Source organism: Coenobita brevimanus, chromosome 2 (assembly GCF_032717465.1).
Source record: "Coenobita brevimanus isolate Jiangsu-jjx chromosome 2, ASM3271746v2, whole genome shotgun sequence".
In the NCBI taxonomy this organism is placed as follows: Eukaryota; Metazoa; Arthropoda; class Malacostraca; order Decapoda; family Coenobitidae; genus Coenobita; species Coenobita brevimanus.
Window position 1 is genome coordinate 19710318 of NC_136955.1, and position 15033 is coordinate 19725350.

Sequence of the window (15033 nt, forward strand, 5' to 3'; positions counted from 1 at the left end):
GGAAGGATGATGAGGTGAGTTATATGAGAGAGGGGAATATAAGCTGGAGGGAGTTTAGACAAATGGTAGGGGACAGGGCGTTGTGTCTGTGGCCATCTCTGAAGGGATCAATGCGTCTGGCTGTAGATAGATATACGATATAGATAGATAGATAGATAGATAGATATTTTGGCCACCTTAATTGGACGAGATTTTTTTCCTTTTTCGACATACAATACAACTCCTAGTTCGGTGGCAGAAAGAAACAACATTGTGGTTTCTCATTCCCTCCATAGCACTTCTTCGTGACTAGCACCATACTCTAGTACAAACGTCTTGCAACAGCTCAATAATTAATGCTAAATACTGGTGTTCAGGTCGAAATAAAGTGGAAAGTATATAAAACGAATACATAGGGTCGGCCATCTATAACGCTCCTCTTCCACTACGTCAGGCGATTCTCGTGTTTCTGGGACGGCTCAGTCAACGTTATCACTGTCTGTCCTGCATTATTAGTTCGTTTCTTACACACACCATCATACCCACGCCCACACCAGCAGACAGTGCCATTCCTTAACACAGCATTCCACCAGCTGAGTTTCGATCTGAGCGTTATTTATGGACCAATTTGTATAGAAAATAATAATGATAATAATAATAATAATAATAATAATATCATCATCATCATCATCACCATCACCATCACCATCACCATCACCATCATCATCATCCATCAATCATCATCAATCATCATCCCATGCGTTACCTAATGTGTTCTGTAGATTCTGCAGCACGATACGGATAATAATATGTTGATGGTGGGGTTGATGTGGATAAAGATATCAATAATGTCGGCGATGACGATGACGATGATGACTAAAACGTTGCCGATGTTGTGTAGATGTTGATGATGATGATGCTAATGTTAAAGATAATGTTAGTGATGATGATTATTTCGCCGCAGATTTTCGTGTTCATATTGATGTTGGTGATGAAGATAACGATGATGATGATGGCGATAAGGACAGGGATGAGGATGAGTATAATATTGACGATGATGACGACGATGATGATGATGATGATGATGATGGGAGAGAATGTGAATTTCAGGGAGTCGCTCAGTTGCCTGTGTCCTCACTTAGAATCAACAGTGCAACACAATTTTCTCTCTGATTTGGAATTCCGGTCAGCGCTCGCCGCAGTGAATATTCCTCTCCTAATTAGTGTCTCTTGTTTCTGATTCTCTCTATCTCTCTCTCTCTGCTTTTCGCCTCCTTTTTCCTTGCATTTAACCCTTCATTTCAGGTTCGTCTTTTTTACTTTAAGTCTCTGGTTCCTATGACTCACTCTCAATTGAATAAAATCACCTGATGTTAACTGGAACAGAATCCTAAAGTTTTCTCTACCATGAGGAGTTAATGCTACCCGGATCAACACTATGAGGCTCCTACAACTCACTCTAAGCTTAATAGAATATATGAGGAAGCCAAGAATAGAGCACTAGAGATGTCCCGACCATGTAAAAGTTAAGACTATGAAGAGACTGTTTTACGTAACTTAGAAAGGGCGTATAGTTGTGACTTGTGAATGGTGTTAGTGAACGCCTTATCTAAGCACTTCTATTCTGCGAGCCCTTCCCAAAGAGTATAATATCACTGGGAAGAAGATAGAATGAAATATACCATCCCTCCAGTATAAATGGGTCAGTAATAGCCTTTGCTTGATCAGACTACTCAGAAATTAAGATGACAGTAGGAAAATCATCTGTTTTTAGCATCCACAAAATTCAGCAACCCTTCTTTTTACTATAAGAATAATATCCTCTGCTTCTGATCTTAGTTTCTTAGGCTGTATTATTGAACTTGAAAGAACCAGCCATTTGCAGTGTAAGGGTTAAGAAGGATTCAGAAAAGTTCTCCTGCACGAAAAGCCTTTCCCAAGGTAAATGAATCACCCGACATTACAAGAAGAGAAGAGACCAAGGAAAATGGTCCTAATTCTTGGCGGCTAAGGAAGCTCCCGAACACTGCTTCCTTAGTGATTTATTTTTGGATATAGTTAGTTAATATCCATTAGTGTGCTTTTTATGGAGAGTATGGCAATGTTAGAGAATTTTTGTAACACAAAATAGGATAGTAAGGTGTAACAAGCTTAGGTAAAGGTGTTAGGGAGCTTCCTGTACCGATGGGGATAAAAGAAAGCGTCAGTGAACTGGAAGGAGTACAAGAATCCATAGCAATGAAGAGGTTAGTCTATCCTAATATTCATCCCTGATTTTTGGGTTTTCCTTCAAGTATACAAGATTATGCAGACATCTTGCATCATATACTCTAATTCTGTACCTTTATTCCAGTGATCTACAGTACATTATTCTGATTATAGACCAGTTATCACTAAACGACTGTTATATTTCACTTTGGAGAGATGTATGGCAGCAACGGGATTAATATAAAGAATCTTTCCTAAACTGTGTAAAAACGTCAGATTAGAACAAGAATAGACAATAAATCCGCACTCCTCCTCCTGCCTCTCTCTCTCTGCCTCCTCCCTCCCCATCCCTCATTTTTCTTTCCGCTCGCTCTCTTCTTTCCTCCTCCTCCTCCTCCTCCTCCTCTTTATACCATCTCCTCTCTCTCGCCTCATCCCTCTGTTCCCCTTTCCCCTCCCTCTTATCCCCCTTCCCTCCTACTCATAATACATAACTCCTCCTGTCTCTCCGTATTCCTCTCTTCCCCTTTACCCTCCCACATCTCTCTTCTCTCTCCTATCCCCCTCTTCTTCTCTCTACTCATCCCCCTCTTCCGCTTTCCCCTCCCTAGCCCATATCCTCTCCCCTCTTCTCCTCCTCTCTCTTTTCATCTCCCCTTTCCCCTTCCCCCTCTCTTTTCCTCCTCCTCATCCCTCTCCACTCTCTCCCCTCTACTAAGCCCTCTCTTCCGCTGTTCCTTGATCCTCCTCATACCTCTTCCTTTCTCTCCTCATCCTTCTCCCTCTTTCCCCTCCTTCTCTTCCTCCCTCCTCCGCCCTCTTCATATCTCTCCTTATCCCCCTGTTCCCCTTCACCTTCCCTCTCATTCTTTCTTTTCTTCTCTTTTCCTCCTCCCCATCCCACTTCCTCTCTCTCTTCTCTCTACTAATTTCTCTCTGCTCCTCTTCCTCATACTTCTTTATTTCTCATCCTTCTTCCTTTTCCCTTCCCTCTCATCCCCTTTCCCCTCCCTCACCCCCTCCTCTCTCTTCCTCTCTCTTTTCGCTCGCCTCTTCCCCTTCCCTCTCCCCCTCCTCCTTTCTTTTTCTCCTCATTCTCCTTCCTCTACTTGCTACTAATCCCTGTCTTCTCGTACTTCTTCCTCTCTCTCCTCATTCCTCTCTTCCCCTTCCCTCTCTTCCCCTTCCCTCTCTTCCCCTTCCCTCTCTTCCCCTTCCCCTCGTCGTCACCCCACTCCTCTCATCCTCTCGTCACCTCCGCCTCCTCAGCAAAATTGGAGTGGACAAAAAATGGAACAAAGTGAAGAAAGACTGCAGAATATAAATGGGAAAAAAGCGAGGTGATTCATTAGAGGAGGTGTATTTATAGTGCACATGCAGACAAGAGGAGAGGGAGGGAGAGAGAGTGAGAGGAGAAGGAGAGAGGGGGAGAGAAGGAGGGTGAGAGAGAGAAAGAGGGAGGGAGACGGGGAGAGAGAAGAGAAGAGAGGGAAATGAGGATGGAGTGGAAAAGAACAGAAGGGGAAAAAGATGGAACAAAGGGGAATTGAGAGGAAAGGAGAGATGAGAGATAGGGGAAGGAAGAAAAATGAAGGGGAAAGGAGAGAAGATTAAAAAATAATCCAAGAGGGAGAAGGGGGAAGGAAGAGAGAGAGAGAGAGAGAGAGGGGAGGGGAAGGGTTAAGAATTAAAATGAAAGATAGATTTAAAGATACAGAAAGCGCATGAGAGGAAAATAACACAACTCACTGGATATATATATATATATATATATTACTGTCATTTAGACTGAATACATGGCATAAAGCTCAGTTGCTGGAGCTTATTAAAATAAAAGCTTATTACTTATTATGCACAATGTCATTACGTGGGAATATGAAAAGAGTATGCTGTATATGCGTAGTGGATGAAAAATAGTTAAATTAGTGCAATAATAAATTCAGTGACAGACAGGCAAATTGGCAGACAGACATAGACAGACAGACAGACAGACAGAAAAGAATGGTAAAAGGGTGGGCTGAGGTGAAAGGAAAGGAAGAAGGAGGGAGGGGTAGAAAAAGAAGAGAAGCGGAGGAAGGAGAGTACTCGTAAAACAGAAGGTAATAATGAAACAGAGAAGTGAGTGGAAGAGAGAAGTATGGATAATAAGGTTCACGTGGTGGAGTGAGGGAAGAAAGAGACAACGGGGAGGATGGAGTAAAAAGAAAGAAGCGGAGAAGAAGGAAAAAAAAAAAAGAGGAGAAAGAGGCGAAATGAAAGCTGAAAGAAAGCAGAGTGGAGGGAAGACAATAGAGAAGAAAGAAAGAAAGACAGAGGGAGAACATGTAAAGAAGGAAGGGAGGGGATAGTATGAGGAAAATGAATAAGAGATAAGATATGTATGTATGTGTGACGTAGGAATTGACGACCATCATCCACTCACTTAGCCTATATGTAGTGCTACCTACTTCTTCCTTCACCTTTATCGTTCTTTTTCTGCGTTTGCCCTCCTCTCTTCCTCTTTCTCCCATCTTTCCTGTCGCTTTTTTATTACTCTTCTTTCCTTTTCAGGTGGCATTACATTGAGTGACAAGCCTAGTGGTTTCCTGTAAGCAAGGAAACCATTTACAACGCTGGGTGGTAACCATGTAACCAACATATACATGTTCCCTACGTATCAGCAAGTGGGATGGCGGAGGGTTGGTGCTGGTTCCCGTAAAACAACTAACTCTAGACAAACGGTCACTCCTTACTGGATTATGGCGTCTGGCTAAAGACAGAGATAGATGAGGTGAAACATGAAGAGGGTAGGATGAAATAGAAAGAGAGAAAGCACGAGGGAGAGAAGGGAAGGAGACGGAGAAGAAAGCGAAAGAAGAACACAAAGACGGGAAATAAAGAGGAAGGGAAAGAAAAAGTAATTTGTGACGGAGATGTGAGAAGGGAAGGTAGCGTTAAGCGCCTATGTACAGTACTAAAATTGGACACTTAGTAGGAGAGATGTGGACGCGAAAGTAGCGATTTATTACTTCAGGAGCAAAGGAGATCAAGAAATATGTATACAGTATGGATGATGACAATGATGATGATGAAGTGTATGGGTCCACGACTAACTTTCATTCTTATATTCAATTGCTTTTAGTTTCATAGGTATAAGGCTTGATATGGACTCAGAAATGGAGCCCAACATATTCCCAAATTCATATCTTACCATTACAGTAGCTCTCTGTCATTGTAATATTCAGCGATAATAGGCCACCATCCATTTATTCATTATTGCAGCCTTCCAGATTACTTAAGAATTAAAAGCAGTCTCTCAAACTCATTATCTTCTCTTAACTTCCGCATAACCAGACGTCCTTTCCGAACAAAATAAAATTACCTTATAGAACACACGCACACCCACCCACCCACCCACACACACACACACACACACACACACACACACACACATTTTTATGCTACCACACCTCAAAGTCACATCTGTCACTGCCACACAATACAAGGCCACACCTCATACTAACTTTCATCACTCTGTCACGCCTCCACCTACCAGACCTCATTCTACCACACCGCACAGTTACACCTTACACTGCCCTATTTTACAAGGCCACAACACACACACACACACACACACACACACACACACACACACACACACACACACACACACACACACACACACACACACACACACACACACACACAACCGCATCTCATAGTCACACACCTCAGAGTCACATCTCACCCTCCCATACTTTACTAGGCAACACCTCATACTGCCTCGCCTCACATTGCCACACATCGCACTATCACACGTCACACAAACAAACCTCACACTTACATTTCACACTGCCATATTTTACAAGGCCACACCTCACATTGCCACACCTCACAGTGCTACACCTCACACTGTGACTTGATACAGCGCCACACCTTACAGTTTAACACATTACAGTCACATCTCACATTGTCATTCATCACCGTCCACACTTCACACTGCCACAGCTCACAGTCACGCCTCGCCCACACACCTCACACTGCCATACCTGGAAAATACATATAATTCTGACGCACCTCGCAATGCCATAACTGACAGACATACCCCACACCATCACATCTCACAATAGCCTACCACTCCCCAGACAGCCAATCCTCACACTGCCACATTTTTCATGATCACACCTTAGTCACCTCATAATGTCACATTTCACACTACCACACTTCACAACGCCACACTTCAAAGTCACATATCACAGCCACACCTTACACTGCCTCACACCACGTTGTTACAGATCACACTGCTATACATCACATTGCAACAAATCACATCATCACAGCTCACAGTGCCACACAGCACAGTATAACACCTCACACTCCCATAAGTCACACCTTACAGTGCCTCAGGCCACATTATGACACCTTATACTACCACACCATACTACCTCATACTACCACATACCACATTATTACACCTCATACTAGCACACCATACCACCTCATACTACCACAAACCACATTACCGCACCTCTCAATGGTAGCAGTACTCTACCACATCTCACAGTCACATGACACACTACCACATCTCACAGTCACATGACACATTACCACATCTCACAGTCACATGACACACTACCACACCTCACACTGCCACATACTTCACGGTCACATGACACACTGCCACATACCCCACGGTCACATCCCTTGCCATCATACCTCACAGTACCAAACCTTAGGCTGCCACTTTTCACAGCCTCGCCTTCCACTGCTACATCTCACATTAGTACAAAGAGATCTCTTTAACACCCAGTAACTACTTAATTTCCAAGTACTTCCCCAGATTTCTTGCAGTTTACATACAGAGGTGGCAGGGAGAATATATGGTCTACGGAAGGTGCACATGGTAAAAGGGAGCACCCAATTTTCACAATACAGCATATAATCTTATACATCTGCTTATAATTTCCTTACAGAGGCGGCAGCTAGGATATCGGGACCAAAGGAGGTTCACATGGTAAGCGGCAGCAGCATCAACTTGACGTGTGAGGTTACGGGCAGCACAGAGCCTCCACAATACATCTACTGGTACCGAGGAAATACACTGGTGAACTACAGCTCCAGGGGCGGCATCAGCGTGGTGACTGACAAGCTCTCTCGCACTTCAAGGCTCATCCTCACCAGGTGCCATACTGAAGCTTTGTTGAGCTTTGAGCTGTGTCTGAAGTTGCTTCTCTTTGGCAAAATCGCAGCGTTTCTCCGGTAGCCTGTGTTTACTTTTATCTTCACCAATCACACTTACATACGTTCTTGAGCATCCTTGATTATAGTTTTCGCCTCACCAACAATATTCACATTTTTTTGAGTTTCAGTTTTTGTGATGTTGCTTGTTGTTGCCATTATCATAGGTCTTTTCTTTATTGCCTTAGTTTGGTTTCCCTATTGCATTGCGTTATTTATTTACTTTGTGTTTGTGTCTGACTTTGGGCATATAGTAACAGTCCGTTCTCTGAGGCCTAGTTGTCCTCCTACGTGCTACACACCTTCACATATTGTTATTATTATTATTATTATTATTATTATTATTATTATTATTATTAATACTTCTGCGCATAATTTGTGTATGAAGTTGATAGCTGGAACTTTTTGCTTCTATTTTACACGTACCAGGCTTTTTTTTTTTTTTTTTTTTTTTAGCTTTTATTCTGCATGATTTTGGTTTTAAGTCATATGCACAAACTTCCTTGACTTTACGTTGTGAAGGAGAAAGCATTTTTTTTTTATTCCATTCCTACAGCTATCAAACATTATTAAACTAAGTGAACATTAAAGAGAGGAACATATACAGTGACTCATAACAACAAATATTGCTACCGGGAAAAGTGCATAAAAAAAGAAAACTCCTCAATTCGCTGATGTCTTGTTTTTTTGTTTGTTTTTTTTTATTATTTAGAGAGAGAGAGAGAGAGAGAGAGAGAGAGAGAGAGAGAGAGAGAGAATATTCTTATTTGAGCAATGAACATCTCATCTGTCGACGAGATTATCCTGATCCTCCAGCTCGATAAGTGACCCCCTAGCTACGGAAAATCGTCTGACCTGAGCAAGATCAAAATATTAGAGGTTATCGTGTTGAAAAGGTCGGGTTCTGAATGAGATTGTTTACACTTTCATCATATCAAGCATTTTGTAGGAATAATTTGTCTTTCAGCCCCTTAGATCATCTGAAACATGAATTTGGTAGGCAGCAGGCTTAAGTTCCCATTCTCCTTCAGCCCACCATTCTCCTTCAGCCCACCATTCTCCTTCAGCCCACCATTCTCCTTCAGTCCTCCATTCTCCTTCAGCCCACCATTCTCCTTCAGTCCACCATTCTCCTTCAGCCCACCATTCTCCTTCAGCCCACCATTCTCCTTCAGTCCATCATTCTCCTTCAGTCCACCATTCTCTTTCAGCCCACCATATTCCTTCAGTCCACCATTCTCCCTCAACCCAGCATTCTCCTTCAGTCCACCATTCTCCTTCAGTCCACCATTCTCCTTCAGTCCACCATTCTCTCTCAACCCAGCATTCTCCTTCAGTCCACCATTCTCCTTCAGTCCACCATTCTCCCTCAACCCAGCATTCTCCTTCAGTCCACCATTCTCCTTCAGACCACCATTCTCCCTCAACCCAGCATTCTCCTTCAGTCCACCATTCTTCTTCAGTCCTCCATTCTCCTTTAGTCTACCATTCTCCTTCAGCTCACCATTCTCCTTCAGTCCACCATTCTCCTTCAGCCCACCATTCTCCTTTCGGGGGACAAGAAAAGAGTTGAGGGATATTTGTAGAGCCAGGCAGTTCAGTCACCCAACTATATCGGTGTCACCACATGAAGGCGTCCCTCTCCAACACCATGAAACACTATTGCAACCAAACTATCAACGTAAAGAAATCGACTACAGAAACTGAATTCTGCTTTATAACTGCCACGAACACTTGTCTGTCATTAAAAAAAATATCTGTTTGATGAAGTCTGTATTTTATTAGTCATTGCAAACTGTTTATTTGTGTTATTTTTATCTAGTTATTTATTTATTTATTTATTCATTTTGCTCTCCCATCGACGAGGGTTTACTTAGATACAGTTTTACCCTCCATTTAAAAAAGTCTCCCCTGTGAGAATTAAACATTCTAGAGATGGCAAAGAGAGAGAGAGAGAGAGAGAAAATCTCATTGAATCAGGCAGAGAGGTAAAGTGTTTTTGGAGATTACTATCAGCCATATGTTAACGTCAAATATGGGACGAAAAATTGATCCACGGGAACATTGAAAAGCAGGGAGACTAGATTATCCTCAATACTAATTAAACCTTCTTATTCCACCGACGCCATGTTATTTGTATTCCTGTTATTTTCCAGACTATTATATTTAGTTTTCGGGAGACTTCACGAACTAGAGAGGTTAGATATGTAGCCTTAATAATCCCCTTCAGTTATGAGGCTGTATGAAATCGCTAAATAAAATCGTCTGTTGATAATGTAATTAGAATGAATAATAGGCGATGGCAATTTAAGCTGACTTATTTCTCCACTCCAGACGATTTTTTTCCCATTTAGAGCAGACTACTAGACTCTTTTCGCTCTCGCATGGCCTTAACTTGTCATCTCCCCATCTTGAAGTCCGAGTTGTAACAAGAGATTAATAATAGAATGTGCTGCTATTGCGAAGAAGTGGTATGAAGTGAAAGTAGAGCTGTAGCATTATCTCATTCTGTCACCGAGCTAGATGAAATAAGCTGTGAAAGAACGAAAATCTGGGCCAAGATAAGGTATAATAAGTATAACAGTGAAAGAGTTAAAGAAGGCTGTATTTTTTTTTTTTTTTTTTTACCCAATACGTTAGGTCCCTCTTTAAGGCAAACAATATCGTCTGAATGTTATGCAAATACAATAAAAAATAGACTATCGAAGTGAAGGAGTTCTTTCCTTAACTTTCTATTTATCTGTTTATACCCAGACTCCATAATCCTGTATTGGGTGGCCACAAACAAATCGCCCCCTTATCGCCTTGCCCTTTGCCATTTTCCTGTCCTCCTCTCATCACCCACTTCTGTTATATATTTCTTCATCCCTCCATCTCATCTTTGGTCTCCCACTTCACCTCACTCACACACTTTCTCCTACCCAATCTCTCCTTCTCCATCCTCTCCACAGGGCCAAACCATCTCAGAGCTTTACCAGTTTCAATCGCATCCACATCAACACCAATACCCTCCTTTACTTCCCCATGTGTTTGACTGTTTCTCCATGTAACAGTCCTTCTAAATCACTCTCCACCAGGGCCACCATTGCTGACTCGGGTAACTACACGTGTTCGCCGGCCAATGCTGAGTCTGCTTCAGTCAGCGTGTATATTCTCAATGGTAAGGTCAACTAGGAGCCGATGTTCTTTTGTGTTGACCTATTCAATGTGTTTTTCTCGAGTTCATTGTACAGCTGCTGCTGCTGCTACTACTACTACTACTACTACTACTACTGCTACTAACTACAACTACTGCTACCACTACTAGAGATGGAATTTGTTTTATTATTATTATTATTATTATTATTATTTATTATTATTATTATTGTTGTCGTTGTTGTTGCTGTTGTTGTTGCTGTTGTTTGCAGATGAAACTGTTGTTAAGTGAAGACGAAGGGGAGCTGCAAGGCTTGGTGGATGAGTATGGAACAGTGTGTAAGAAACGGAATCTAAGGTTGAATACAGGGAAGAGTAAAGTTATGGTCTTCGGGAGAAGTGAAGTCATTGAATGTACAGTGAGGTTGGATGAGGAGGAAATGGAATATGTGAGTGCGTTTAAGTACTTGAGTAGTGTGATGAGTGAGGACGGAAGTTTGGAGGGTGAGATGCTTGAAAGGGTACAACAAGGAAGAACGGTTGCTTTTCTCTTGATGGCAGTGATAAGATACAGGTAAATGAGCATGGAAGTGAAAAAGTTGCTACATGACAGTATTGTGATATCACCTCTAACGTATGGAAGTGAAGCTTGGACCTTGTTGGAGGGACAGAAGTCAAGAGTGAAAGCAGTGGAAATGAGTTATTTGAGAGGAGCATGTGGAGTCACATGGAGACAGACTGACAAATGAGGATGTGAAGGAGCGTTGTGGTGTGGATGTGGATGTGATAGGAAGCGTTAGGAGAAACACACTGAGGTGGTTTGGCCATGTGGAGAGGACGGAGAGTGAGAGACTTACGAGAAGAGTGTATGTGAGTGAGGTGGAGGAGGGGAAAGGGAGGGGGAGGCCAAGGATGAGATGGAGGGATGGAGTGGAGAGATATATGAGAGAGGGTGGTGTGAGCTAGGAGCAGGGCAGTGATATGGCTGGGGACAGGGCGACATGGAGGCGATTTGTTTGTGGCCACCCCTTACGGGATTAAGGCGTCTGGCAATAGATAGATAGACGGATTATTATTTTAATTATTATTATTATTATTACTAGTATGGTGGCGACTTTCATCCACTCACTTGATGTGCTGCCAACTTCTTTCACCCTTATCATTATTTTCCTGTGTCTGCCGTCCCCTCTCCCTATTTCTCCCATCTTTCCTAGGACTTTTTATTACTCTTCTTTCCTTTTCAGGTAGCTTTACATTGAGTGACAAGTCTAATATTTTCCTGTAAGCCAGGAAACTATTTACAACGTCGGGTAGTAACCATATAGCCAACCTACACGTGTTCCCTATGTATCAACAAGTAGGTTAGCGGAGGATTAGTGTCCCTCCCCGTAAAACCACTAACTCAGAGACAAATGGCTACCCCTTACGGGATGATGGCCTATTGCTATAGACAGATAGAGAGATTATTATTATTACTGTTGTTATTATTAACAGTAGTAGCAGCAGTAGTAGTAGCAGTAGTAGAAATAATAGTAGTAATGGCAGTAGCAGGAGCAGCAACTCTGACCTTGTGGTAGTGTGTGTCGAGATTACTATGTTATGTAAGAGGGTAAGTAACTCTCCTTTGAGGTTTCTTAATACGCTATGCTGGGGAAATCACAGTTTACTTCCTGCTGTAGTGCATTAGTTGTGACGGAGAGGTTGTGATGTGATGTCTTGGCAGTGATGGTTTGGTGATGAGAGTGATGGTGTGGCAGTGCTGGTGGTTTTGTTTTGTTGGTATGGTGATGATATTTTGTGGAGGTGGTGGTGTGTTTTGCTGGTGCGGTGATGAGAATGACTGTGTGGTTGTGGTGGTGGTATGTTTCTTTTTATTGGGCTGGTGATGATAGTGACTGGGTGGTGGTGGAAGTCTGGTGTGGCGCTGTAGATACTCGGTGGTAGTGCTGGTGATGGTGGTGGTAGCTTGTGGTGTGATGATGTGGTTTTGGTGATGTGGTGATAGTGGTAGTGGTGGTATGAAGACGCTGGTGTATCGATTGGTGGTAGCAGTGCGGATGTGTTGGAAATGCACTGATGATCGTGGTGATGTTGTCTCATGTTGAAGTATGGCAGTGATGGTCGTGATGTGTTGTTGGAAATATAAGGACAATGGTGGAAGCGTAGTCGTTCTGGTGATGCTGGTGGTGGTGGTGGTAGTCCAGAAGCTGTGTGGTGTTGTGATTTTAATGGCGTGATGATGTGGGGTAGTGTAGTAATTTTTGTTAGCTTTGTGATGATGGTGGGTGTGTATGGTGATGACTGTGTGGTTCTAGAGAAAGTAAATGATGGAAGATATTGTGTGATGTCATGATAACTGATAATGTGGTGACAATGGTGTGGTGATAGTGGATGGTGGTCGTGGCTATGAATTTAAGTGATTACTGTTGATTGGTGATGGAGCGTGAGGTAGCGGTAGAGTGATGATAGTAGAGTTTTGGTGATGATGGAGATAGTGGTGATAGTAGTGTGGTGCTGGTATGGTGTGTTTCGGCGACTGTTGAGGTCATATGATGTTTTGATGTGATTTTGTTGATGTGATGAAGGCGGTGGGTGGCTGTGGTGTTAACAGTGTAAACAAGGTAGGTGGTGGTGATGGTGGTCGTGGTGGCGGTGATGTTGTGGTAGTAGTGGTGTGATGATGGTAATGTGGTAGTGCTGTGATGATGGTAGGTATGTAGTGGTGGTGTGTGTGGATGAGTGGTGGTATGTGATGATGGTCTGTGTGAGGTGGTGTGGTGTGGTGATGGCGGGTGTGAGGTGTGATGAGTGATTGTGGTAATGGTGGAGGTAAAGTAGTGGTAATTCAGAAATGTGAGTTAGTATTTAGGTGATGTGCCGACGGTCGTCAAGGTATTTTGTGTGTGTGTGTGTGTGTGTGTGTGTGTGTGTGTGTGTGTGTGTGTGTGTGTGTGTGTGTGTGTGTGTGTGTGTGTGTAGTAATGGTGCAAATAAGCGATGGTAGTAGTGTGATGAAGTCTGGTAAGGTTGGAACTGTGGCTCTGCTGGTGGTGTGATGTTAGTATGGTAATGAAGGAACAAACTAACTGTGGTTCTATGATGAGAGTGGTGCTGACGTGGGAGTGTTTGCGTGGTGTTGTGATGTGTGATTATGGCGGTGTAGTGATGAAGGTATTATCATGGCCGTAATGTGGTTATAATGCTTGAGGTAGTGGTGACGTGCTGTGGTGATTCTGGTGTTATGGTGATGATAGTATGGTGCTGGTGAGTGTGTTGTGGTAGTAAATGTAATATATGGTCGTGACAGATAGTGTGGTGATAGCGGTGGTAGTGTGGTGGTGATGCATGTGATGTCCTGGTGCTATCAAGGTGTGGTAGTTTGGTCAGCGTGGTACATATCCGATGTGTTGGTGGCGGTAAGGTAGTGACAGTGGATATGGAATGCTGGTGATGGTATTATGGTATGAAGGAGTTATCTCTATGCAAGATAAGCAGTTCTTTGGCAGTGTATATAATTTCATATTTAGGTAAGACTGTTGCTGACACCTTTACTGTAACCGGTGTAGTAAGCTGACGTCTTATTGTGCTTTGAATAGCGACTGACAATTTTATGCAACTTGTATTTCATTCTTCTTTATGAAGAAGGTTAAAACTCTTCACTAACATCTCTATTACCATGATGTCTTATATTCTAAGTATTGCCAGACCATTTAACTGAACTCAATAGATTTTTTGGTCCTAAGTGAAGCATTAACACAGTTCTCTATACCCTACAGGCGAGCACCCTGCAGCGGTCCAGGGCGGTGGGAGTACCCGCGTCCACTGCCATTCCCTGCTGGCCCTCCTATTGCTGGGGACTGCCCTGTCCTCCCTTACACACAGATAGTTACCCTCACCCTCGCACACACAAACTCACAAAAATTACACACACACACACACACACACACACACACACACACACACACACACACACACACACACACACACATACACAGTAGATGGTCACCTTCACTCATCATAATCACACACACACTCACACAAAATTACAAACACACATACACACGGACACAGTGGACATGCACTACCATGGACATAAAAACAATCCCAAGCACAAAGAAGACCAAGTGATTGATTAAAAACACAAATACATACACCATAATACGCACATATGTCTAAACACACACACACACACACACACACACACACACACACACACACACACAACCTTGTATACCTTATCCTAACCACCCAGTCCTATTGTAGTATATTGACCTAAACCGAGAGTGATAACCCCGCACTACTTAACCTGCAGTATCAGAAATAAGTAGTGTCACTTTGTACTTTTGTGTATGTGTGGGAGTGTACAGTTGACCAAGGGTACATCACACTGCCGTGCAACTTATCTATGTTTGTAATTGTAATGGTTACTCTTTGTAATGAAAACAAGTTTTACTAAATAAATGATTAAATGGGAAGAATATCAAGATAATAATG

General features: G+C 42.7%; 1 protein-coding gene across 1 annotated transcript in view; it reads left to right on the forward strand.

Annotated features, from left to right (window-relative positions):
- LOC145391736 (zwei Ig domain protein zig-8-like) overlaps positions 1–14425 on the forward strand; it is a 28457-nt gene extending 14032 nt beyond the window's left edge. Inside the window, exons 5-7 of the mRNA XM_080266274.1 lie at positions 7140–7347; positions 10482–10564; positions 14316–14425. Of these exons, the coding sequence (XP_080122400.1) occupies positions 7140–7347; positions 10482–10564; positions 14316–14425 (401 nt within the window). The remainder of the gene's footprint in view (positions 1–7139; positions 7348–10481; positions 10565–14315) is intronic.
- Positions 14426–15033: the final 608 nt, after the last annotated feature.